At 40.0% G+C, this 27,467-nt stretch overlaps 1 protein-coding gene across 4 annotated transcripts in view; it reads right to left on the reverse strand.

Annotated features, from left to right (window-relative positions):
- The window catches only part of cntnap2a (contactin associated protein 2a), a 232,632-nt gene that overhangs the window by 42,290 nt on the left and 162,875 nt on the right, over window positions 1-27,467 (reverse strand). For all 4 annotated transcript variants that reach the window (XM_077508750.1, XM_077508751.1, XM_077508749.1 and 1 more), the window contains 2 exons: window positions 6,064-6,220; window positions 3,754-3,881 (listed from right to left, as the gene is read on the reverse strand). In XM_077508750.1, the coding sequence (XP_077364876.1) occupies window positions 3,754-3,881; window positions 6,064-6,220 (285 nt within the window). The remainder of the gene's footprint in view (window positions 1-3,753; window positions 3,882-6,063; window positions 6,221-27,467) is intronic.

The raw sequence follows: 27,467 nt of genomic DNA on the forward strand, positions 1-27,467 counted from the left end.
TAGTAGTTATTACACAAACGGCCAGCAGGTGGCAGCAGAGCAAAGGAGATCAACCAGGGCCATGTAGAAAAAAAAGCTCAATTACTTACAATTTGAAATAGATTTGTGAAAACTGATGAAACTTAGCTCTCTTCTAATGCTGATTGCTGCAAAACGGAAACAGATAGAAACATACTTTTTTTTTCCTGATGAAAGAAGAGACGTTGATCTTTCTGTTGGTTGCCTTGCAAAATCAGTCAAAATCCGGTAAAACAGCCGGGAGCGAACGGGACCGCTTCTGTCAAAATGGCTGCCAGTGAATGAGTTAATGATGAATTAGAAAAGTGCAATCATTTGGTAAAACACTTTTTTTTTTTATGCTAACAAGTTGTAGTTGAGGTTTGAAGACCGAGAGATGATTTTAAGGGACACACAAGATGGGATACTGTTGCATTGCACTGGAACATTGCACTGGAGCTACTACGCATAATAGGGAAACTGTGGTCAAGTGGATTTAAGACAAACAACCCCAAGTTGAATCTCTAGACTAGAGCCGCCCTCTGGCTGATCAGTACCTCTAACCCTGATTTGACCCTTTGAAATATGTCAAAAGAGCCTAAACTGTCTGAAGCACAGAAAAAGAAGGGGAGGAAAACAAAACAAAACTAGAGTGTAAAGTACATACATACATATGATGAAATGAAGCATCAATTGTACTACACTAGTTATTTATCATACTCTACTGTTAAAATGCTAATTTGCCTTTGAGCTATTAGCCTCAAAATGGTATGCTAATTAATAAATAACCAGTTTTTATTTTTGTGGCTGGACGGCAAGGAGGGGGCTTAACTGTTATGAATCATTTGAATCCTTAAATCCACTCAGTGGGTGTCTACTTTGGCTTAATATACCCTTTTATTGTTTTATTTACAACTGACTAGCTAACATTTTCCCGCTGATTTTAAGAGTGAATCAAAATTGGATTCCCCTTTCAACCCTTTATGATGTATATGATTTTAAATGCAGTCGTGTGGCATGACACGAGAATGGCCGCACTCATTTCAACACACTAAAGGAATATAAAGGACAATATTTGCTGATTAGCGTTTGCTTGCTCTCCCGTTTGAAGAGTTTTACTTTTCTTACTGTGATTGGCTGCTGAGCTGTTCAAGGGCGTACCTCACTGCTCACCCAAAATTAAAAGCAATACACAAAATAAGCATGGCTGTGACCCGAATGAGGAAAATCAATAGAGAAAATGGGATGGAGAAACGGGATTTATTTATATTTGACATTAGGTACATGAACATGTTTTAGAACTTCATCCCTTGTGCGAGCGCTTCCGTTCCATTATTGACTGTGAAAAGTTGGTCAAGCATGACTGATGTGATAGGCGAGTGTTAATCGGTTAATCAGCAGGAGTGCCACGCCGCAGGTAGAAACACAAGACAGCGCAGGAGAACAAATGGTCAATAGGGCAAGAGTTGCCAAATCAGTTTGGTGTCTTCCACTTGACCAAAAAGTTCTACAAGACTGCATCGATTAGATGCACCCAGGGAGGGAGACAGAAACAAACAAACAAAAAAAAGTGCAAGTATGAGCACCATGCTACTTGCACACTCAAATGCTGTATTATAATTGGCCAAACTGCTATGCATGATCAGCTTTCACTTGTTCCCTCTTCTGCTATTTTTTAATTAAGCGCCAGTCAAACCAGCAGCAGTAAAGTCTAAAAGCGGCTTAACACTTTCCAAAGGTTTTCTAACGATGCCTCCATGGACAGCCAAGTCATTCTAATAATGTGCTATTTCTATTACCATTAGCGCAAATTGTCCTCTTCTTGAGGGTCATTACCATAATAATGGCCCAAGGACTTCTTCGATGTGCCTTTCATATTACAGGTTTATAGTCACAACGACTGTCACATACGAGCGGAGCGGGAATATTTTCTAGGGTGGACGATACGTTCAACAACGTGTTATTTCAGTCTGCTGCTTGCTTAACTCTTTTACTGCCACACGTTACGAAAAACAAACAAACAAAAAAACTCCACAGTGCCATTTCACCAATTACGAGCATTCATCGTAACTCCATTCACCAGCAGCCCATTGAAAAGAGACACAATGCTGCTATCTGCTGGCCATAGTTAGGTGGTGTTTTTGATTCCACAACCCATTGACCAGGCAGCGCTGCACTTAGACATTGCTCCGTCCATTTAAGAAAAAAACCAAACAAAAAAAAACAAAAAACGTAGATGACGTCATTTCACGCTTATGGCAGCATACATTGTGATTTTACTAATCGTTATTAAACGTTTTTGGCAGTCAAAGAGTTAATGCTGTACACAAACGGCATGTTTACAGTATTGAAATTGTTATTAATTAGAAATATGTCTTCATCTTTCTATGCTAGCTAGATAGATAGATAGATCTGAAAATGGAAATGTTGGGTTGTGGACATAAATTTAAAGACGGACAGGAAGTTATGATTCAATTGCTCTCCAAGTGGGCAGGCATTGTTTTACAGTTTAGTATATGAATTAAGAAACTCTTGAACAGCAAAATTGAAATATTGCGTTGTTGTTGTGCTTTGCACTTGCATTATTGGTGATGTTAATTTAGCCTTCCACATACTGTAGTTCGAGGTTGCATGATTTAAGGCTATTGACCTTCCTGCATGTTCTCTATTAAATATGCATTGTTCAGCATTGAAGCAGGCAACCATTTTGTTGTTTGTTGCTCTGGTTCATTAATATGAAAGTCACAACTTGACATTTTTCATATCAGTGTGATTTCCGATGCTAGTTTGCCACTGTCCTCAAACAAGATTTTACAACTGTAATCCAGCCCGCTCATTATTTGCTGTAAGATTTCTCATCCAAATTGGAAGATAATCCACATGGAGTCGTCGTCCTAAAATGCATTCCTTTAAAGATCATGACCATTTGTCTGGGGAAAAATGTCTCCAATTTAACAGCAAAAGCAAAAGCTGCCATTTGCTAGCCCTGACCATTAAAAAGGCTTTTGTGCGCTGTCAACAGGAGCATTTTTAATAAGCGCGATAACAAGGCTGGAGGTGTTCGTTTGATCCAACCTTTGCCGAACCCTTCACAAAAAGGTTACACAGCCCTGCCTCTGCAACCAGCTGAGAAGTTTGGAAACAGCTCGGGTCCTTAATACACATATTTCCTCTTAATTAGGCCATCGCTACTGCATTGATTCAGCCTGACGCTCAAAGATATCTTTTATACCTACTACGTGTTCCCTGGATTTGCTCTTCTTGAACAGGCCTCCTGTAACGATTGAAGTTTCTTTTCAGATCTGCTGATCATTATAAAGCAGTGCGCTCAGGCTCTTTTGAGCCAGAGTGGTGACCTTTTAACTTGCTTTGAAAGAACCTCCTCAGCGCTCACCATGCAGCTGCCTTCTTTTTCCTGCAACTTCCATCCATCCAGATATATATATTCACTCGACTTGATTTTGATTTCAGAGAAGGTTTTCGTTTAGATTGCCTGCAACAACCTTCAGCAAGTGCAATTCTTGTGACGTGAGCTTATCTTTTGATTGTCACTTGATGTTAATTAGTTGTGATTGTTCGAAGGGTTACGCAAAATCTCCGAAATGTATTTCTGGTTACAATCCACTTTTCAAGGATGAAACTGAAAGCCACCAGAACCAGCCGGTGGAGTTGCGGTGAAAAAAAAAAGAAAAAAAAAAGCTTGCTGTCTTTTATCGCACATTCTGATCACCGACTCTTCTCAAAGACAACACTCACCATCTCCCTGGCAGCGCAAAGGTCCAACAGTCAGCTTGGCCTCAGAGCCAGCTCGGTTGGTGTCGCCCACCGCAACCTGGCTGACTGGCAGGTGTTCCTTATATGTCAAAAGGCCAGAATCTTCTCTCCTGGAGGACAAAGTCACATAGGAACCAACGGAAGAAATGTGGTTCACAAGGTGAAATGAAGCAAAATGAATGAATGTTAATAACAGCATCAATTATATTGAGCAAATGAATACATTTATTACCGCCCTTATTATATATTAAACTACCTTTTCAACTGACATTATAAAATAAGACTGAATATATCATTTAGCTTCAACTGGAATGAGCAGAAAAGAATAATAAGAATAATAGCCCAAACATTGGTGACAACTGAAAATAGAATTGTTGGAAATATTTTAAAAAAGCAAATGAGAAAAACACAGATGTCAATAAGACTCATTTGTAGTCTTGTCAGTTTTGAAGATGAAGAGAAAGACATAAAAGCAAATGAAATCACTCATCCTCGCAAACATGCGCAGCAAATTAGTCAAAAGCCAACATGGCACAGTCGTAGCCAATTGGGTGAGCTTATGAGCCACATCCTCAGATGGCGGAAAAAAAAAATCTGGGATTTTCAATACCACTTTTTTCAGACTTGAATAGTCACCAATACAAATCCCACCATTGTGCACGTTGCCATTTGTCCTGAAAATGGAACGTCATTAATGGCACTTTTCTATTCTTCTAATTAGCAGTTTCTGATCATAAAACGGCCACAAGAGGGCGGCCAATAAATGAGTAACATGGCATCGGTACTCGCCCGTCCCTACTAAAAAAAAACATGGACACAAAACAGTGGAGTGTGGAGTCAAATGTTCTGTGTTTGGAATTAATACGCACTTAATAGAGCCCTTGACCTTCACTATTTGAGTTTCAGAATAAATGAGCTGTTGCAAAACTTTTGAGGGAGGAAAAGTTTTGTTCAAGATTTCTGTGGGTGACCTTTGAATTAACTCAAAAGGTGAAAACTGGTGAAACCTTTTAGAAGTTCCTCCTCACCAGAACCAGGTTGTAATTTAGGAATGTTAGCAAGGGCTTCTCGACAAATCTTGTTTCTAATCTTTCACAAATAATTCCTTACAGCTGCTGGGGCTGAGATGGTGTAGGACGGGTCATCCCCGAAACTTTCAGCTTGGAGATTTGATCCCCCGCTGTCAACGTGTCCTTGAGCGGGACGACCTGACAACTGTGCTGCTCCCTTTTATGACAGTTGGTGCCTTTATTTGTGAATAGTATTGCAGGCAAAGTGTTGCTTACATGTGGTCAGTTTAATCTACATTTGCCAATACTAAGTCAGTTGACAAAAAACAAAAAAACAAGAAAACAAAAAAAACAAACAAAACAAACACAGCTGACCTTGATGGCAACTGAGGGCAGGCAAAAATCACATAATTGCAATTAGGTCAAGATACCACAATTTAACATAAACAAAACCAACTGAACCAACCCAACCTTGACTAAAGGACAGAAAATCGTGACCAGCCAACTCAACACACCCCAATGACAGCAAACAGAAAGAGACCGGTCACATGCTTCCAGGTCGCACTGCTCTTGTCATAGATAAACAGACAAGAGCGGGCTAAAACAATGTGTCGGCCATATTGGCAGTGGTCATATCCAAATCAAAGGCAATGTAAAAGCATGGACATTAGCTTAGCTCGTAGCTCAAAGGGGCGTGTCATATCTACCTTTTCATACCTAATGCTGTTTTTTTAGCGCTAGCTAAACATGAACATGTAAGTTTCTGCCAAAACAATTTTCTACCTATTGGCTGTTTTTAGGCTATGAAAAAAAAAGTACCGTATTTTCTATAGGGCGCACCGCATTATTAGGCGCGCCTTCAATGAATGACATATTTTAAAACTTTTTCCATATATAAGGTGCTACAGTAGAAGCTGGGGTTACGTTATGCATCCATTAGATGGTGCTGCGCTAAAGGGAATGTCAACAAAACAGTCAGATAGGTCAGTCAAACTTTTAGGTGCGCCTTATAGTGCGGAAAATACGGTACTTGGATGCAGTGGACAATCTCTTCGCCCAATTAATCAGCCAAATCAAGTTTACCGCCAGCTAGCGATAGCAAGTGTCTTCGTTGCTTGTTTTCACATCATAATGCCAAAACACGTAATTGGAGATTAGTCTACTGAAACACTAAAAGTTTTTGCAGAGTAGTGAAGTCGATGTGTCGGGTGAACCAGTATCGTGTTGTGTTTCTGTATTAACCACACAGTCGTACTCGGCACTACTATACAGTCCAACTTACCATTGCGAGAGGTCGGCATCGCAGTTGCAGTCGTACTTGGGGTCAGTGCAGTTCCTGTCAATGCCGCAGGCACATTTCTGGATGCCAGGACCCGACCCCCCCCAGTAGAAGTGCTTCTCACTGCCCCGGCCCACCCACCATGTGTAGGGAGTCCCGTCTGGGGAAGAAAAAAACAAAAACAAAAAAAACACAAAGTCATCAGATGGTGAATTGGATGATGGTATGAGAAAAATACAACACACGGATATCACAAACTAACGAGAGCTAAGTTGCTAAACTGCTGAAATTCACTCATATTAGCAACTGATTCATGGATATATCATTTAATCTTTGAGGTATTAATTGTGGAATCATTAATTCGTTGAAGTACTTGCGTTCATGCAATTCATATTGAGAATAGCCCGCAGAATGGTGACTGTAATGTATGAGTTTAATATATTTTACACAGCAGGATGGCTCACAAAGTCGTAGATCATGTTGGTAATTGTGCTTTTCTTTTTAAAATACGGAGTTTTGGCCTTTACGCCTTAAAACGCTTGTGTGAAAAAACTGGTGAGAAAATTCCAGTGATGATGGCTGCACTGGCAAACATTATAAATAACTAATGCACATGATCAATGAATAGCAAGAATGTGCTGCAAAGTTGAAATACATATCAGCATACAACAAATAATAAGATGAACACGGAAAAAAAATGTCATTAGAATGATCTGCAATTGATGGATGATGAGCGACTAATGGCGAAAATACATTTCTGTAAATAAATGCAGGTATTGCCTCTTTTTTTTTGCCGCAGGAAATATAAACAAGCGTGTAAGTTTGAAAGGAAGACGGTACTTTTTGTCCAATAAAAGAGGAAATTGAACACGATTACATTTACCTCCTGACTCGAACAAACGCAAAACTGCCTTGTCAATACCACTTTGGTGTATTTCATGGCAGACAATAACATTTTCCAAAGTCATATTTTTCGAGCAAATGCAAACAATATTTGTTGGCTGAATGCCAGCTCAACTTTATTTGTTGAGCAAATGATTGACACACATTATCTTTCAGACGGAACTATTGATCAGCAATTAAGTAGGATATATAAAGAGCTGGGATGTTGGAAATCTATTTTCCTCGAAGCAAAACGCCACATATTTATGACAGTACAACAACACTGCAGGTGAGGTGAGAGAAGTAACAAGTGTAGGAGTATGTGCATGGCACAAGGCGCAATGAGAATCATGTAGCGTGCCAGTTCCGAGTCTCGTGTGAGCTGGCGTTTAAGCTCTGCCAAAACAAACTGACTGTAGAGAGGAGATGGCGTTGGGGGGGGGGGGGGGGGGGTGACAGCACGGATGGAAAGAGACGTGCAGGAGGAGGACGGAGGTGGAATTGTACTGACAGAGGACTCAAACAGAGAACCATGAAGAGAGGGGTCACGCCTTTACTTGACTGAGAAGCTTAGCGCAGTGTGTGTGCGTGTATGCGAGCGTGTGTGAGCGGATATGAGAGAGCTCACATTTGGCTGTGGAAGGAACAATCCAGGTATTAGAATACAAGTATTTCGTTTATATTTATATATGTATATATATATATATATATATTAGTGCTGTCAAAGTTAAAGCGTTAACTAATTAATTAATCACAAAAAAATTATCGCATTAATCAGATTAATCACACTATTAATTTTGACCGCAGATGATCCTTTTTAGCCGACAGCGGATGGTTACGTTAAAGGTCGCTGTTGGAGTTTGAGCAATAAACATAACTACATGCATTAAAGTAAAGCATTTAATAAGTGTTTACATATGAGGTAGGTCATTTTGTCCCATTTTAAATTATGCAAATAAGTAATTGATTAGAAAAAGTAGCATGAGCGTGTGCAGTGAATATAAATTTTTGATGACGTCCTCATAACATTAAATGTCGAAAAAATTACACATAACAGGTGCGCTTCAAATTGAGCGGGCAAAATATGTTGGGAAACAAAAGCCTTTTTAAGTCAGTTTTGATTAATCATGATTAATCAAAATGTGATTAATCTGATTAAATTTTTTTTAGAATTTGACAGCTCTAATATATATATATATAACAACACAAAAACAAATAAAACAAACAATCACTTTAGCTGTAATTCCACAATGTCTATCCAACTTTCTTAGAAGGAAAATCAGAGCCGATGTTTACACAAAACACAAGAGATTTGTCCAATAAACAGCCCAAACTGAATGTACGATTTAACCCACTTTGCTTTTTCACTTGTATCCATCGCTTCCTTTCCCTTGTAAAACCGACAATCATGCTAAATGTTCCCAGAGGAAATCATCTATCGCTAAAGTAAAGCCTTGAGTCGAGTTTCCTTGGGGACCCGCCTGAAAACACGAGCCCACCCAACACACTACTGCATTATGATGTATTCATCGATTTCTTTGCATGGCCAAGCAAAGGACACATTGAGCAACTTGTGGAAAGACAAAAGTGCACAACCTTACGCCTCCTTTGGAGCTAATTGTAACAAACCAGCTAATTGCTATTAACAGTGCATGCAATTTTGTCAAACCAAATAGTTGGCTTTTCATTTTGTCTGTTAATTTGCTAGTTACAGCTTACTTGGACCTTGTTGATGGGTTGCTTTAACCTTAACATGGAAACATTTTAATATATCAACAATACATTCATATTAACAAAAATGGGTAAATATATTAGTAGAGCTTTTAAGGGACCTAACCATGAAAAAGCACATTGTCCAGACATTTGTGTCAGCTCGAAGCTCCCCCACGAGGACTCATTAAAATGGTTTCATTGAGGATTCCTTGGCAGGGTGTCAGCAGACCTACAGGGGATTCCATGTTATGTCATCCAAAATACATCACTGCACAAAAGCCAATTTTCAATAATTGACGTCACGTTTGCGAGAGCCAATGTCAGGAGCATTTCTCATTAGCGATGATGCATTTAAAAAAAATAATAAAAAAAATCGCACGCTTGTCGCCAGTGTTGTATCTGAGCAAGTTGAATGAACATTCCTTCAGATTTTTGGCAAATGTGAACTGAACTTAGTGTATCTTTGAACACGCTCATCCTGGTGCCAATGAGCGGCTTTCAATGCAGTTCATTTTTGTTCAGACTACAAGGAGAAAACCAGAGTAAAGACACCGTAAACGACGCCTTAATTCGGTGGCAAATGCAATTATTTGGCAATCCCGGTGGCGAACAGTCGCAAGGCGCATGTGTCATGAAAATGTGATGCATACGCAGCAGCGCTGCGCGTCGCAAACGCGGCGCTTTTGCAGTTCCGCTGTCTGTAAGTGCAAACAAGAATACACATTTTGTATATTTAAATACAAAACACGTTTTGTAAGTGCTAAAGTCAATGGAAGATCCCATTCAAATGACGAGAAATTAGCATCGACTTCAGGAGTGGAACTGACAATTCCGAGTTGACGTCACAAATCAAAATGGCGGTTTTATGCTGCATTTGAGGTCGGTTTCAAGTGGATTTACCCATAGAAGTGTGTATACTCGATTCTGACTGAAAAAGAAGTGGGTATACGCCGTATAAAGCGCGTACTGGTCGTTAATTAATAACATTAACATTATCTTTGAATTCAGTTTAAATATTAGTTTACGTACAAAAACCACATTCACAAACATACTAAACATTTCTTTGGTTTCTGGATCCGTTATTTGCATTAAAAAAGCATCCAAAGTATACAACAATCATGAGCAAAAAGTTAATTGTGTGTGTGTAGCAGGAAATGGTACACACACAAATCTGCAGACATTCAAACAGGCCTTCAATAAAATTGAAATAATCAACATCTCCGAAGCACAGTTGCTGTTTCGTCACTGCGAAGAGCTCTTCGGGACCTCTCAAACATGTAGCAAACGCGCGCTTCGCTCTCAACCTCAAGGGCTCTGTCCAAAACGAGCAAAACGTCTCCCGAGAAACACAAACATTTTCAGTCCAGCGGATCCACAAAGTCGCGGATCGATTCATCTTCGTCAGAGCGTCTCCGTTCCTGCTCTTTTGTTGTCTGGTCATTTGTTTGTGTTTTGTTGAGAGCCGAGCCTCGTCACTCTTCTCAGCACCAGCCGCTCTTTGTTAGCCTCATATCATCTTCATATCTTTTTTTTTTTTTTTTGGTAGTGGAAGCCATATTAAAAGTGCCGCGCAATTTCACCAGCGTCTTAGATAATGTGTGGGAGGAAATATAAAGGGATATTTTGTTGTGTGTCCTTTGTCTCTGTGCGTATCTGAACAAGTGTGTGTGTTTCTTTTGTATTCATCATTCGACTCAAAACAGCCCTCGACCCCGATGGCATTTCGCCAATCTCGATCACTCCCAACATATTTGTCCCTCTCAATACTCCAAGCTTCCTCCCTTTCCCTTGCTCGCTCATATCTTCCGGTCTCGGAGGGTCTTATTCACCTTTATCCGTCTCCCCATTATCTCGCCACTCGCTCTTAGGTACGTATTTGCTCTGCCTCCGTCTCTCATGTCTGCCTCCTCACTTGCTGCTTTCGGTCAAGCTCTGTTACAGCGTCTGCCTCGCCACTCCACGTCTCCGTGACTCTTGCCTGGCATCTAATCTCTTCGTGTTCTTATTAGCCCCGATTTAATCTGCTCTTTAATCCAATTTGGCAAAGTCTCCATGCTCTGATCAAGATCTAAGGCTGCATTTGAAATACAGGCCGCCGCCCCCCCCCCACCCCCTTGTCGATCCCCATATGGTTTGATCTGCAAAAGGGCTAGCGTGCATTTCAAAATGACTGGAGGGTAGACTGCGGATGTTTTGACCACGAAGCATGCTGTTGAGCAATCACGTTTAAATTGTGCCCCATTTGTTTAGATTTTACTGTAAACAATCATTGTAGTTTTACAGATGATTGCACACTAAACGGGCTCGACACACGGTAGGCGACGAGCGACGGCGAATTACGTATCGCATGTCAAACTGGACACACGGGAGGCGACGAGGTACTTGTCGCCGCACACGGGAAAGCAATACAAGCAGTCGCGACGGCGAGCGCGGCTTGTTGACAACAGATTTGATTGGCTATTAAATTGGAGGGAATCATTGTAAACGGACGTTCCACTAGGATGAAGATTGCCGATATATTACTGAACTATTGTTGCTAAGTGTCCCGTTCACGTCACGGAAATCGTTGCGTGAAGTGTCATATAAAACTGGATGGTGAGACCCTACACTGAGATCCTCCCATTTTGCCGTGTATCGCACTGTCCAGCATGCTCTGCTCGTCAATGAAATCTTCGCTGATTGGTTGAAGCCTCGGCGACGCGACAAAAGTTGAACATGTTTCAACTTTCTGGTATCGGGTCGCGGACCTGCGCGTGCACGTTTGCGTGTACGAGTGCGATTTTTCACATGCACGAATGTCGCGTGTCGCCGAGGGGGAGGGGGGGGGGGAGGGGGGGTGGGTGGGGGGGGGGGCGATTTTCGCCATCCAACATCCAACAGACTGACATGTTTTTAAACACACAATTGATCACAATCATCAACCAGTTTGGTCCACTACATATCCTAACTTGAGCTGTATTATTTTTTGTATTTTTTTTTTATATTATCTTCCTATAGAAAAACTGAAAACTTAGTTCATCCCATGTGGTTAACTCATTTGCTCCCAATAACGTGTAAATACGTTTTTTTTTTAAAGTTTTAAGTGTCCCAAAGACATATTTATACATTTTTTTTGTTTTGTTTTTTTTATGCTAGAGCATACAGAAGGCTTTGATGCAGCCTCTCGGTTGCAGAACGGTTGCAGAAATGTTAGTTATTACACAAACGACCAGCAGGTGGCAGCAGAGCAAAGGAGATCAACCAGGGCCATGTAGAAAAAAAGCTCAATTACTTACAATTTTAAATAGATTTGTGAAAACTGATGAAATTTTGCTCTCTTCTAATGCAAATTGCTGCAAAACGGAAACAGATAGACTTTTTTTTTCCTGATGAAAGAAGAGACTTTAATCTTTCTTTTGATGGGTTCCATGATTTGAAAGCAATAGAACACAATATTCTGTGGGCCTTGCAAAATCCGTCAAAATCCAGTAAAACAGCCGGGAGCGAACGGGATTGCGAAATGTGAAAACGGCGGCGAGTGAATGAGTTAATGGATTCCGTGAGCATTTAATTGTGTCATTGGAGAGCGAAGGCAGAAGAGTGCAAAGTGTTGCTGGTTGCCTGCAGCGCATGCGGTCCGAGGCTGGATGTCCATGTTGTCTACGCAGCAGACAGGCAGGGTGGAAGAATAATAAGTTTTCCCAACACTTTCACCCGTAACGCGATCCACCTTCCCGACAGTTCACAGGATGAGGCTCCTTCCTTTTGCCCGCTGTTAGCACAACTTTACGCTCTAGTAAATTCACTCTGCATACCGCGACGCCCATCGACATCGCAGGTCATCGCTGCGTGTGGTCGGCCATTGAATGAAAAACACCTCCGGACGGGGGAGAGGGAGGGAGAATTAATATCAATAGCGGTGTCTGCTAATTGGCATGTCTGCTTGATAAAGGACACAATACCACACCCCCTTCAAACGACACACATACACAGTTAGCATACGCACACAACGCGACAAACCTCTGGCAGTCATTGTAATTGAAAAGTGTCTGCCAAGCATAAACAACCATAATCATCATTACCGGGGAGTCATCTCAGTGTGTTTATTGGCGTGTTACCCCCCAGGTCAAGGCCAATGGACAGATAGATCACGAGGAAAACGACTTCTGCCAAAGCACGCTCATTTGTCCGTATCATGCATTTATTTTAGCAACACATCCATCGGAATCGTCATACAAGAGGACATAACACAAGAGCGGCTTTGAATATAGATGAGGCTGATTGAGGGAGATTAAAAAAAATAAAATCATGCATGCAGGGAGAAAAATGTTAAAGACATGAAAGTCAGGGCCTGAGAATACAAAACGAAGGACACCTCAGATAAGGACATGGCGAGCGAGATAAGAAAGGTGACAGACGGGTGGCGATAGAGGAAGGAGAACTTCTCCACAGCTGCATGAAATATCGCACCTCAATGTACTGTACGTGGGAGGGATTTCACGGCTCGGGTAGGAACACGGCGAGCTCATTGTATTCTTCAAGTCGTTATATTCTGTCCAGAAAAGGACAAGCTATAAGGTTCACATGGCTCATTTCAATAAAACTCCTTCTTGAAGTATATAGCCACCCACACTGCTTTTCGATCAGATGGTTGCAGCCTCACGATTATCTCTGGTTGAATGATTACTACGCCTTTGAAAAATATTCATCAAGGAGGTCACGCTAAGCTCTTGTTTGCTGCATTATAAACACAAACTTTAAAGGATTACATAATCTAAAACATGTCAAATAGCCAGCTTTTTTTTTTTTTTTTTTTATTAAAATAATGACGAATTGTAAAAATAAACATGAATTTTGCGAATTTTTTATTTTCCTCTAGGGGGTGGATTTTTTTTCCAGAGTATCAATACAAGGAAAATGCAAATTTTGGCTATGGAAATGTGTTTTTCAAATAAATGAGGATGGGAAAGGAAAACACGTTACGTGTTTTGAGCGGATATTATGTCACCCACACACAAAAAAAAAAAAAAAAAAAAAATGGCCATGGGCGATTAAGTAAGTTTCACTGAATTCACATTCACTTAAAAATTTCGAAACATTTGTCTGGAAAGCCACTCTTGTTGACAGTCAGCTGAGTTTCTTGTGGCAGAATGACGCACACGGTAAATTTCGTAGAGTAAATTTTACTCTAAAAAGACTACATTAGGTACCACTCTAAACAGAGTGAAAGTTTACACTTGGAAAAAGAGTAAAATACAAAAACAAAACAACCTGAAGGTTCTGTGATTGTTCCTTAACTGAATATTTGACTTTCTTCCGATGACAAACTTTACTCTGTTTAGACTGGGACCAAATATATTATTATCAGAGTAAAATTCACTTTGCAAAATTTACCGTGTATGACATCTCATGGCGCAGCCGATTGCTACTAGTGGTACTGTTAGCACACTTGATCATTACCGAGCCACAGTACTCAACCGTATGCGGACACAAACACGCATGCACACTAATTAGTTACTTCTTTCAAGGGAAAAACAAAACATTAAAATAAAACGAGCCTTTGTTGTGTCTGTCAGTTGTCAAAAAAAATCACATGTAAGATTTCTGCTTTGTATTCGGCATGAAGGGATGCGCATCCAGCTGACAACTGGCTGCTTCGCTCGCTACCGCAGCACTTTGTTGTCAGGCGCATGATGGATTTCAGGCGTTTATTCCCAAGCATGTTGTGTTTTCTTTTGTTCTGAAGATCTGTGTTGTCTGCCTCTTTATTTTTTTGCGGCTGCAATTTTGCAATGGTGTAGAAGTGAGAGCTGTTTCTAATGTGTGCTTGCAACCGCTTTCGGGGGATTTCGTGGGGGAGTTGGAGCCTCTCCCGGCTCACTTTGTGCGAGAAGAGGTGGGGGGTAAACCCTGGTGGGTTTGCTCGCCGATCCCACGGCACATAATGGCCAACGATCATTCGCACTCACATCCACTCCTGGGGATAATCCAGTCTTTAATGGAGATAGCATGCGTGTTTTTGGAATGTGAGAGGACACGAGAGCACTCAGACAGAATTCACACAAGCATGGGGAGCAATGAGACAACGGCACAGTCCAATTTTGCAAACTATTATTATCGGATCGAACGGCCGTGATATGTGGAGTCCCTCAAGGGTCTGTCCTTGGACCGCTTTTGTTAAGATATTTGGGTCGTACGCTTTAAAACGCCAATGTTGGCTATCATGGTTATGCAGATGACACACGACTGTATTTATCAATGTGCCCAAATGACAGCAATTCAATGAATGTATTGTGTCACTTTCTTGAGCAAAGTAACAACTTGGATAAACCGAAACTTCCTTCAATTAAATCACAACAAAACAGAGCTAATTGTTTTCGTCAATAAAGAAAACAAGAACGCTGTTCGAAAAAAACCTCGAGCTGCATCTTTAGAAACCAAAAGACCAAGTCCGAAATCCTGATCGAGCTCCGACCTGACTTTGAGCAATCATATCAAATCACTTATCAGCTGAAAAACATTTCCAAACTGAAGGACTGCATCCTCCAAGCAGACCAAGAGAAGCTTATATCTCCAGTGGACTCGATTATTGTAACCGTCTTCTGACCGGACTCTCTCAAAAGAGCATCAGAGAGTTGCAGCTCATACAGAACGCCAAAATTCGGGATGTGACCAAAACAATGAGATCAGATTAATAGCAGTCAGTCGTAAAGGTTTTACATTGGCACCCGGACGGCTGTGGAATAGATTTCAAAATTCGACTGCTGGTTTATAATGCAATGAATGGCCTCTGAGATCTGCAGAGTTTGTTAGTGGAGACTTGAGTTCAAAGTAAATATGGTGAAGCTGCATTTAGCTGTTGTGCTGCACACAAATATCATAACCCGCCAACAGAAATTAATTAGACCCGAGTGTACGTAAAAGCTTATAAATCCAGGTTAAAAACTTTGATTAACGTCTTCCAAACATGTAAAAAAAAAATAAAAATCCTTTTAGTTATTTTAGAAAATTACTCTACTTCTATACTCGGAAATATTTTAAAAATTTTCTGTTTATCTGTTTTAATGTTGTCAATGTATGTTTGTTTAGTCATTTTTGTAAACTACTTTTGTTTTCTCTGTGTTGCTTGTGCATGTTGTTAACTGCTGTGTTTGCTAATGCTTGTTGCGTCTTTGCACATTGAAATGTGCTAAAGCTGCCTTGCCTATTTTTTTTTACTACCTTCATGACTTTTTATTTGCTATACAGCCCTTGTATCGGATCTCATTAGATCATATTTTGTTTTGTTTTTTTAGGATGTGAAACGTCTTTAATCTCCTTTTCTTAGCTCTTACGTCATATGTCAGTCAAACTTATATGATGGCTGAGCTGGGTTGTGATTTATTGATTTATTTTTTATAAACATACCTCAATATGTCAAACGTAGTCTGAACAGAAGGACTCAAGAAGCCAGTCGTTTGTTACAAATGATAATAATAAATGCATTCAATGTATTGTAATGTCTAGTGAAGGAAAGATGGGCTTAGAAAAAAACAAACAAAAATATGATTACAATCTGTTGATGAGCAATATTTAATAAAAGGAAAAAAAAAGAAGGTTGTGTGGCTTTTGGACAAGCAGCCATTTAAATGGCCCATACTGTGTCTTTCATGGGAGAGAAAAAAAAATACAAAAATAAATCCTAACCTTTGGCACTTATCTTTCATTGAGTCGGCTACATTCACCTCGTCTGCGTTATTCTTTGTTTGCACTCAATCCGCAGGTGAAGAGGCCGACCTCACGGGGAGAGACACCAAGCGAGCAAGTGGTTCCCGCTGAGCACCCAAACACCCGCTAACCTTTATTATCATCATCATTGTGCTTCTCTTACATGTTCAGCTCTGGTTTGGTTTTTGTCTGCTCGCTCTTTTCCCCTTTGGTCGTCCGATCGCTCTGTTCTCTCCATCATTGCCGCTGTCTCCATCTTGGCTTGAGTTATTGATTTCTGTAAAGGTTGGCTCGGGCTTTTTCTTTCTTTTTTTTTTTTATTCCCTCCTGTTCCCTCTCTTGCTTCGCTATCTTTCACTGCCATCTTCTTTACAGGGTTTCTACTTACTTTTTAAATCATTCCCTCTAAATTTCTGCCCATTTTTCGCCCATCTCTCTTTTTTTTTTTTTTTTTTTTTTTTCTCCAGGCACAAAAACAGCGACTCGGCTGTTCTGTACATCTTTATCTGCGACTTGTTTACTGCTTTGACAAGGCCGGCACACAGCGTGCGCAATGCTTGAAGTGGAATTTAAGTGGTAGTAACACTTTTTCACCAAAGCAACCATATTTGGTGACTTAAGTGGGTGTTCAAAGTGGAGTCGGAATAATTCACTCGGATGCATGCAAAATAAAAGTTAGCAATAATCTCTGCCAGCCAGCAAATAAATATTTGATATCTTCAGTTAACAGAAATTTTTTATTTTTTTTTTTCATCACAAAAAGGCGGAATTTTGTATATTTGATATGCGATATACTTGCTGAACATAGCGATATCGATATTATTGCGATATTTAACATGCACCGAAAGAAATGACATTTTTATGACCTAATGAAAGAAAAATTTTTTTTCATGTGGCAAAATAAGTAACCTTAATGTAATCTTAGTTAATTAATTGTAATTATGTCCTGATAATTCTCAACTATTGAATGGCGATGCACATTTTAGTTAACATCTGACTGGTCAAATTCATATAAAAAGTGTAAAATTCCATATAAAACTTATTGCATGCCTTTGCGATATGCATATTGCAAGGGCCAATATCGCGATATCGGTATTTTTTTCGATATTTGTGCAGCCCTAATATATATATATATATATATATATATACACATATATATATATATATATATATATATATATATAATGTTTTGCTTTTTTTATGATCATTCCGCATGTGCCCTCAAGATATGAAACTTCAGCCACGGTGACAGCGATGTGCAATAACTCTCTTCACTATCCTAGTGTATTGCACTAAAGCAGTGTCACGGGCTTTGCCTTTCAATGTCACACGATAAGCTGCGCCTTAAGATTCAATGCAAAAAGACATCACGCTCATGTTAATGCACATTATTACCGGGCAACGTCACACAGCGTGAAAATATCCATTCGAGCAGCGCAGTGCAGTAAACGCATGTTTTTAAATCAAACACTGGGCTTGGTTATTACGCGGCACACGCCTCATCCATTTGCACAAGAATGTGGTGTTAATTTCACCACTGCCTAAGAGGGTTTCAGTCACATTACCAAAAACAAATAAATGGCACATTTAGTGTGAAGCTAAGCAATAAGTGGCTCGCTGATGTCTGAAACATGATAGATGATACGTGGACATTTTGGCTTGTGATTCATTGATTGTATTAAACAGCAGCAGCCTACCGTGTATGTTTTATTTATTTTTATTTTTATTTTTTTCTGACGCCTACTTGTACGGATTTGCAGAACAGCATCTAACGAGATAATTTGACATGGCTGGTTTGGTTCACACATTCCAGACAAATACTTTATGCTTTCATAAAAAAAAGAAAAGAAAAAAAGAGGGAGTTAGAGACAAACAAACACCCACGCCAACAACCGCCGTGACAATTCACTCGTCGCAGTTGAAGAATCTTTCAAATCGAAGGGGCTTTAAGAATACTTTTATGTTGCAAATTAAAAGACAGAACAATGCCGGAAATTTTGAGCTTGAGCGAAGTCCACCAATGACAGATAAAAGGTTAATTGGCTCCGCTGTGTTGCTCAGCTGCTTATCCTTCTCTAATAGCTAGTTTGGGATGCCATAAAGAACATAGCGACCATATTAGTGATGGCAACGTGGCCGACAGGTGAGGCTGCACCAGTCTTGTGCTCGCTTATAAAGTGCTTACAAAATCATGTCATTATTTTCGCCATAATGAGGAAACTTCACTTCCCTAGCTTAGTGTTTGGTTGCTGGTTTGGCTGAAGGCATTGCATTTTTTTTCTTTTCTTTTTGGTCTGACAGCTTGAACGTTTCATCTGCGAGATCTAAAGAGCACCTCACTGGATGTGCCAATTGAGGGTTCAGATGGAGTTTATGTGAGGACCCAAACAGGATGCGATGGAGTGAGTTAGTTAAAAGTTTGTTGTGTTGTGCTGTACGGGTCAGATAAATGTAATACTTGTATATAATAAAAAAAAAAAAAATGTAGAATACAACTTATTTACAAGCAACATTGTATAACAACATTAATCCGAGAGGGTTCTTTCATTTTCACATATGTTTACCATTTTTTTTGGTACTCGTCTTTAACTCATTTACTCCCAATAACGTATAAATACGTTTTTTTTTTAAATGTTCTAACTGTCCCAAAGACGGATTTTTTACGTTTTTTTTTTTTTATGCTAGAGAATACAGAATGCTTTGATGGAGCCTCTCAACTGCAAAGAACGGTTGCAGAAATGGTAGTTATTACACAAACGGCCAGCAGGTGGCAGCAGAGCAAAGGAGATCAAGATTTACAATTTGAAATAGATTTGTGAAAACTGATGAAACTTAGCTCTCTTCTAATGCTAATTGCTGCAAAACGGAAACAGATAGAAACATACTTTTTTTTTCCTGATGAAAGCAGAGACTTTAAATCTTTCTTTTGGTAGCTTCCATGCTTTTATAGCAATAGAACACAATATTCTGTGGGCCTTGCAAAATCCGTCAAAATCCAGTAAAACAGCCGGGAGCGAACGGGATTGCGAAATGTGAAAATGGCGGCGAGTGAATGAGTTTTAATGTTATATGCAGAGAACAGGCCACATTTGAACATTTTTCTCTCACTATTGTCACTTATAGTTGAAACTCAAAATGGACAAAAACACCACCACCACCAACAACAACAAAAACAAAAACTATTTATTACAGCAGAGATAATGGAATCCCTTATATATTGACTAAACAGAATTAGCTGGACTATTTGTGACAAAAGGGTTTGTTTGAATGCAAACTCAAATATATTAGTCTGCCACGCTAATTATTTCGAAAGAGAGCACACGCACGGAACTCGCCTTTATCTGTGAGAAGATCATCATATAAGAATGAGCGAAGCTATTAGTGGCTCTTATTCATGTGAAATCAGCGGAGGGTGCCAGGTACACAGTGTTTGCGTGCCGCTCCAGCAGTTCACGAGTGCCGCCGCGATCGACTCCGCATTCGAAGATCCTGGCGAGCAAACGCTGAATACACTTCAATCAATTCTAGACACAGCCGTTCATCATTTATTTGACGGCGCCGTCAGAAAGTTATGCAGGCTCACGGGAGGAGGAGGAGGAGGTGTTGTCGGTAATTGAATATTAAAAAAAAAAAAAAAAAAAAAAAGAACATCACGTGCATATCAATTTGAAGTTTAAATCATGAAATCCCCACCGGTCGAGAGCACGGAGCACTTTGACATCACTTATCAATCCAAGGTTGAACAGTTTAGTCAACAGAGGCTAAAGCGAGTATGGGAGTTGTTCATTTTTAATGAGGCAAGTTGAGCAGGAATTTACCATAGGCACAGACTTGCTTTAATAATAGATCACACTATAAAATAACACGAGTGTATTTTGGATAAACAGGCATGCAATGATAGGACCAAAGTCCCAATATTTCAGCTTCTACATCACTATCAACCCGATATTTAATTATTTCGACATGTACTGTTGAAAGCAACGATTCTGTTTGCATTGACGTTATCACACCAACATTTTTACATGCCGTCAATATTCAGATTAAGGTCAAATTTCTGGTTTCTGAAGCATTTGGGATAACCACTTTACATGCAGATAGAATTTTATTCATGCATATCGATTGGAAAACTCTGATTTAACCAATTAAGGCCGGGAGTGCATTACCATATTCCTACCACTAGGGCTGGGAGCGCTCTAGCGTTCTTCTACCTTCAAAGCCGGGAGAGCGGCTACGTCATTTTCAATTCTTGGTCTCTTAGCCAAAGAAATGCATCCGAATATACGCAAGAGGGTGACGCTCATCAAAAGAACATTGGGAATGTTGCAAACCTTCCATTGTGTTTAGTAGGGATGTAACGATATCCAAACATCACGATACGATAATTATCACGATATTGTGGGGGCGTTGGCGATATTCAAAAAAAGATCACAATATTGTAAAAAAAAAAAAGAGAGCTCATACTAAAAAAAAAAAAAAGCACAATATTGTGCTTTTGTCCATAACAGGAATGCATACAAACCACCCACAATCTCGAATAACAATATTGAGGCACTTAATTGGTAATGCAAGCAGACATTGATCGCTTCACAAGCAAATTAGCTTCCCCTTCGTCTGACAATTAGCATAGATTTTAAACATAGAAGGCCAAAACATCCCTAATAAAAATTAAACCGCACTAATAAACTAGCCACTAGAGGGTGCTAGAACTGCACAAATGGAAATCAACTTGATTTTTTTAAAACAGATGCGTTCCTTTTAAATATTGTGAACATGACGACGACGATATTGTGGCAGTTTTAAGATCACGATATCACGATATTGCCCTTATCGTGACATCCCAAGTGTTTAGTGTTGTTTAGTGTTTCGTATTCATCTCATTTGTTAATTTATATTGATGCAGCTACAAGTCACAAGCCAGATACAATTTTGACCAATAATACTGTGGCAAACTCAGCTCGCACTACTTCACTATCTGTTTATTCCCAAAACGTTCCATTATAGATTGAAATGACCTCTTTGCTCACCTGCAATCATCTCTGAAGCCTTTTGTGTGGAGCAAAACAAAAGCCCAACGTATGCTGGCGTGATCACGCTTTGCCCTGGCTAATGGAGGCAGAATACCGCAGGGCCACATGTAATCAGGAACCCAGTTCATAAAATCAACAAGACGGCTTTACTTTGATCTTGCTAATGTCCCCGACCTTCCCTGAGGGATGGACGTTAACGCGCGCGCGAGTGCAAAGCTAAATGCGCATGTGCATCGCGCGCAATCGCCACGTGAAGACGCAAGCATGTAGGACGATTAATGCTGACGCGCAAAAGCCCGTAATCAGCCCGTGCGAAATGGAAGGAAAGCTAAATCAAGTGGCCACACCACGCATAAACTTTATAATCAGGAGTGTTTGAATGCATCATTCATTAGGCTTGAGTGAACAGCAGGAAGGGCGGAGCAGTCTGTTACCGAGGTCACATGTTCACTGGAAACTCTCGGGACAAGAGTCGCGTCAACAGCTGTCAATCTTGCGCTTACATGACTGACGGAGCAAAAAGGTACAACTGTCAATTGCTTCCCATCAGGGATTGATTCATTTACATGAATAAACACGGAACGAGCTCGACCTGCGTATCGCTTAAGTCACGCCAAGCCATTATGAAGAACAAAAAAAAAAAAAAAACAGTGTTTGCTCTTTATTGATGTGAGCTTTAGTAGTAGTCTTGACTGCAGTTACTTTTTTGTGTGGAAGTCGCAATCTTGCATGGCAAGAATTGACTGCAATCCACACAATTCACTTTTTTTTTTTTTTTTTAAACTTTTGTCACATTGCATATTGCAATATTGCACCTGTATGCTGCTTAATTTTTTTTTTTTTTAAACACTTTGTACCTTTGTTGTCTTAGCCACAGCAACAAGCAACTCTTTCTTCAGCACGGATTTAATACAACAAAGACTAGAAGTGACAAAGCGCTCAGAAGTTGAGTTTAAACGCGTTTGATGCGTGTTGGACAACTGCCACAGAAACAAATGAATACAGTACATACTGCAGCTGCGGTTAATACATCATTATGGATTAGAACAACACGTTTCCAGCGGATGCTGAAACATTTCCTGTTTACTGTGCAAGAAAAACATTGTAAATAAATATAGTGGCTATAAAATATAGTGCCTATAAAATGATTCAGCATCCTTCATTTCCTGCATGTTTTGTTTTACAGTCGCTGCATATTCTAAAATGTATTGGGGAAAAAAAAAAAAAAAAATCCAATTAAACGTGTTTGTTTGGAATCTTGCTGTGCAGTTTGTTGTGGAGAGATCAACTTTTTATTTACAATATTGAAGACGAAGAGGCGGGAATGCCTGTTTGTAACCGTTTTTGCTTGCGAAAACACTGGGCACAAGTTGCCATGTTGTTTTGAACACATTCAGCTTTTTTTCGTGTTTTGTTACGTTTTCATTGTGTCATTCTTGCTCATTCTGTTTGCACCTGTTGTCATCAGTCTGTTTTTTTTTTTCATGTCAACCAATCAGCTCCCTTTGGCTACTCATTTCTTGTCCAGGTTTATATTTTAGTCTCATCAGTTCACGTATACGGTGGAAGCTCAAGTTACAAAACGTCACTTGTTCAGGGTTAATCTCAGTTTGTTGAACCTGCTTCGCTTTCCCTGCACATCGGGTGGCGGGAATATGAGGACTTTAAAGCCATTTGAGGCTGTTGTGATGTTTCACAAGTGAAGGGGAATTTACAACGTTACATATCACGTTGACATATGGCATACAGGATGCCGAGATCACATTTATTCACGCTTGTTGCCGAGTCTCCATGTTGTGTGAAGTTGTCGGAACACCAAACAAACACCAACGCCGCTCTTTGAAGTGTCACCGCGATCGTTGGCGTCGGGATCGTTCGTGACTGCCACGTCGATGCACGGATGAATTTTATGGCATCATCTCACGTAATTATCATATTCACACTCAAGCATAATCAAAGCTATATTTCAATTGAAGCGCAAAATCGATCTCATTTCAACACAAATCCCTTGATTCAGTCTGTGGAGGTGCAGGTTGTTTCAAATTTCAGAAATTTTACGCAAACTTTTTTTTCCAAGGCGTTTTCATGTCACGAGTGACAACGATTTGAGGACTTAATATCAACATCATTGATAAGGCCTGGAGTTCGGTCTCTCATCGTAGCTTGCAGTTTGCCGCAAGAAACTTTTGCCAATTTTAAAGTATGTGCCAGAGAGACATCGAGGGCTTTGATAATGAGGAAGTGGCACTCGAGAAAAGCGATAGCGTCCACGGACAGAATTATACGAGCTGGTGGAGGAACGCAGCAAAGAACGGAGCACAGAACAATTTGTTGAGCTGCAGAGGGGAGTGCCAATCAGGAAGGACATTCATTTTAATTTCATTTAATTGAAACTTTTGAACAGGTGAGGGTTATTTTATTCTGGAAGAGCATTCATCAAAGGGCGATAAAAAGGAAATTGAGTGAAGTGCTGGCATTCAAAATCATCACCCTAATGAAACTGCGTCCAACAAAGCAATTAATCTTTAGAATGTCAATGTGATGTCCCACTTAGAAATATATTTTTTATATGTATAGTTTTCCTGGATCGGTTGAATTAGAAAAGAGAAATATGGAAAAAAAAAAAAAAAAAAACCCTGAATCAGAATTACCCTATGTGCAATAAACCCGTATCATGTTTATTTAGGAGGCTTTACACGATCAGCATATTTCAGCAATCAACGAGTTTGAAAAAATAAATAAATAATCGATCATCAATGTGATCAGAAGATGCAACGACATATCTATTTGAAAAAAAATATGTATTTACAGTCTACTACCGACATTCACTATTATTACCAGTCTGTTTTTTTCTATTCTCATGTGCAAAATAATTTTCTTATCTATATACACGGGAGTGTCTCAGAAAATTAGAATATTGTGGTAAAGTCCATTATTTTCTGTAACGCAATTAAATAAGCAAAAATGCCATACTTTCTGGATTCATTAATAATCAACTGAAATATTGCACGCCTTTTATTGTTTTAATATTGCTGATTATGGCATTTTTGTTACTTGGTCTGAGGAAATATTCTAATATTTTGAGATAAGATATTTGGCTGAAAATGTCATAATCAGCAATATTAAAACAATAAAAGGCTTGCAATATTTCAGTTGATTAGTAATGAATCCAGAAAGTATGGCATTTTTGCTTATTTAATTGCGTTACAGAAAATAATGGACTTTACCACAATATTCTCATTTTCTGAGACAGTCCTGTATGTATATCGGTTTGCAAAATGTCCACTTTTCAAACAGGGTCAACATCCAATTAAATTTGTAACCTTAGGTATTACTTCTACATATACGGTATGTGTGTCCGGCTGTGATGAAAGATCTAATCATGGTCATATGATATAATCAGTGTGGCCACTAGCTGAATTACAGCAACGCATCAGAGCACTTGCAGCAAACGAAATACACGATTTTCACTTAACGCCCGAGGGAAGTGGTGGCATAGCAAAAGGATCATTTGTTGGACGTGATTCCCGGACGGCTACGTAATCCCCGGGAAGATGATCGTTGACGGATGAAAAGCCAACAGCGGCGTGCGCGCACGTGAGCTTTCTCCTTGGGGTGCGAGAGGATGCACCTCGATGTGGCTTTGCCGTCCCTCGACATCCGTTCATCGACGCATACGAGCGTGAAAGCGCCAAAGATGCATCATGAATATCGGCACATCCACGCCAGGCCGTTTAGTCGACGGCGACCGAGTTAAACGCGACGGGCGGCGGAGACGGCATCTGTCAAGCGCAGGGATGACGGAAGACACAAATTGACTTCATTAAAAATAATTAGCTGCTTTGATTGCCTATAAATCAACAATATAGAGCGCTTAAATGAACCCTCAGAGGTGAGCAAAACTTATATTAGTAAAGTTTTTGTTTACTCGGGATAAAATTCATTAGCCCCTGGACAAAAATGTCAAACTGGAAGGCACTTCAAAGTAAAAAAAAACTACGACATAATACATAAAACATAAACGTGCAAGTAGTTGCCATGTCTGCTTTCATGAGACAGCTTTCATAACTGTGAGTCTCGTATCAATTAATGTTGATATTTCTTTAACGAGAACTCAAAATATTTTCAGTCAAGCCTTCAGTTCATGTTTTTCACCATGTATTTTTTTTAAAATGGCAAAATATCAAGCAAGAATATATAACATGGGACGACTGATTCATATTGAATTTGTGGTGGTAGTAGCAATTAGATGGCCGTTGCGACCAGTCGTCTGAAGTTGTCTCGATCCTGAGCTCGAAGCAGAAGGTTGGAAAGAGGACTGGTGGAAGCCACCTGTGCTACCCAGGTGAGTCTTGGGCGTCCAGGGGGGCGGTGCCAGCCACAAGGAGGAGGGAGAAATGCATCAGTGGGGGAGTTGTTTTGCCGGTTATCGAGTCATCCAGGCGGGTTTGTAATCTATTCATAAAGTTTGACGGACCTATCTGACGGTTTTGTTGACATTTCCTTTTGCGCAGCACCATCTAATGGATGCATAACGTAACCCCAGCCTCTACTGTAGCGCCTTATATATGGAAAAAGTGTTCAAATATGTCGTTTATTGAAGATGCGCCTTATAATGCGGAAAATACGGTAACCTAAAAAGTATGTTTTGGGAATTTTTGAGGACCTCAGAGAAGTCCCACGTTAGGATAGAGCTCATATTTTAACCCCAATCTAATAATTCATTTTTATAGACGTATTTAAACATATTACTGTACATATGAAAGTAGGAAATTATGCTCAACTTACTATTGTTTTGACTCATTTCAAATTTCCAGTGTCAACTAATACTGTCGCCAGCTTGTCAGTGAGCACATTTTTTGTCTGAAGCTGCATCTCTTACCGTGAGGAAAAAAGGCCCCATTTAGTGCATGCATGAGACGCAGTAGACGATGAAATAGCGCCACCCATTTGCATTAGCGTTGACTGTTATGATCCGAATAGGCAGCCGTAATATCAGGAAGCGGGACACAGTACGAGGACGCGTAATCGCGTGTGCTGTAATTTGAACAGATAGATGTTTGGTGTTGATTCAAATGAAAGTGGTCATAAGTTCAACATGGCACATTGATTAGACGGGAAACGATTCCTCCATTAAAACGTCCGTGATGATAAGATCGGCTTCAGTCAGACGTCAGTGGATGAAACTGAAACCAAAATAGAGTGGTCGAATCTTTACACCACTGCCGACCCATGCTGGGTAACAAGTTATTTCCCATGGCTGCTTTGACACGTGCTGCTTCATTTTGCCTTCACTGACTGCACAGTTGTTACACGGGAAGCAGAACAGATGAGAAAAAAGCACAACGCGGCCTATCTTGTATCCCGCCGTAAGACGTGCTCAGCTTCTTCTACATCTCAATCTGGTTACGTCTTTAACACACCTCTTGCCCATAGTCAGCCGGGATAGGCCCCAGCGCACCCGCGACCCAGGACAGAAAATTGATGGATGGACTACGTCTCGTATTCCCTCTGCAGCCCAGGGAAAAAAAAAAAAAAAAAAATTGTTTCATTTGAGGCACTCATGCACACACGGTTGCCACAACATTTCTCTCCAAATACATGACACAGGAGCTGAAGGAAGACAGGGAGGGCTTATTGAGATGGAGCAGGGTGGCTTGGAGGTGACGAGGTGGCCATGATTGGCTCCTCGAGCATCCTCAGCCTCCTGGAAACTCAAAAGACACGAAACCGAGCTTACTTGTACAACAAAGAAAGAGATGAACGAAAAGAATCATTTCAAGTCTTGCAAAACAAAAAAACAATAGTCGCTAACTAGAAAGATGAATTCAATTCAATAGAATGGTAAATTGCAAATTTGAGGCTCTTGTATACTGTAGCAATTTGTTGTCCAAAGATCTTCATATTCCCGTTTTGCAAACATTTCATTACATTACAGTACGATAAAGCGGCAGTTTTTCCTTTCTCGCTAAATATTTTAACCTGCGGGATCCCTCGTTGTACACTGGACAATTACAAAATCCAGGATTTTGTTTTGGACAAATTCGAACTCCATCTGCTAGCTAGTGCTAAGCTAGTCTGGGTATTTTAGTATGTTGT

Source organism: Festucalex cinctus, chromosome 20 (genome assembly GCF_051991245.1).
Source record: "Festucalex cinctus isolate MCC-2025b chromosome 20, RoL_Fcin_1.0, whole genome shotgun sequence".
Classification (NCBI taxonomy): Eukaryota; Metazoa; Chordata; class Actinopteri; order Syngnathiformes; family Syngnathidae; genus Festucalex; species Festucalex cinctus.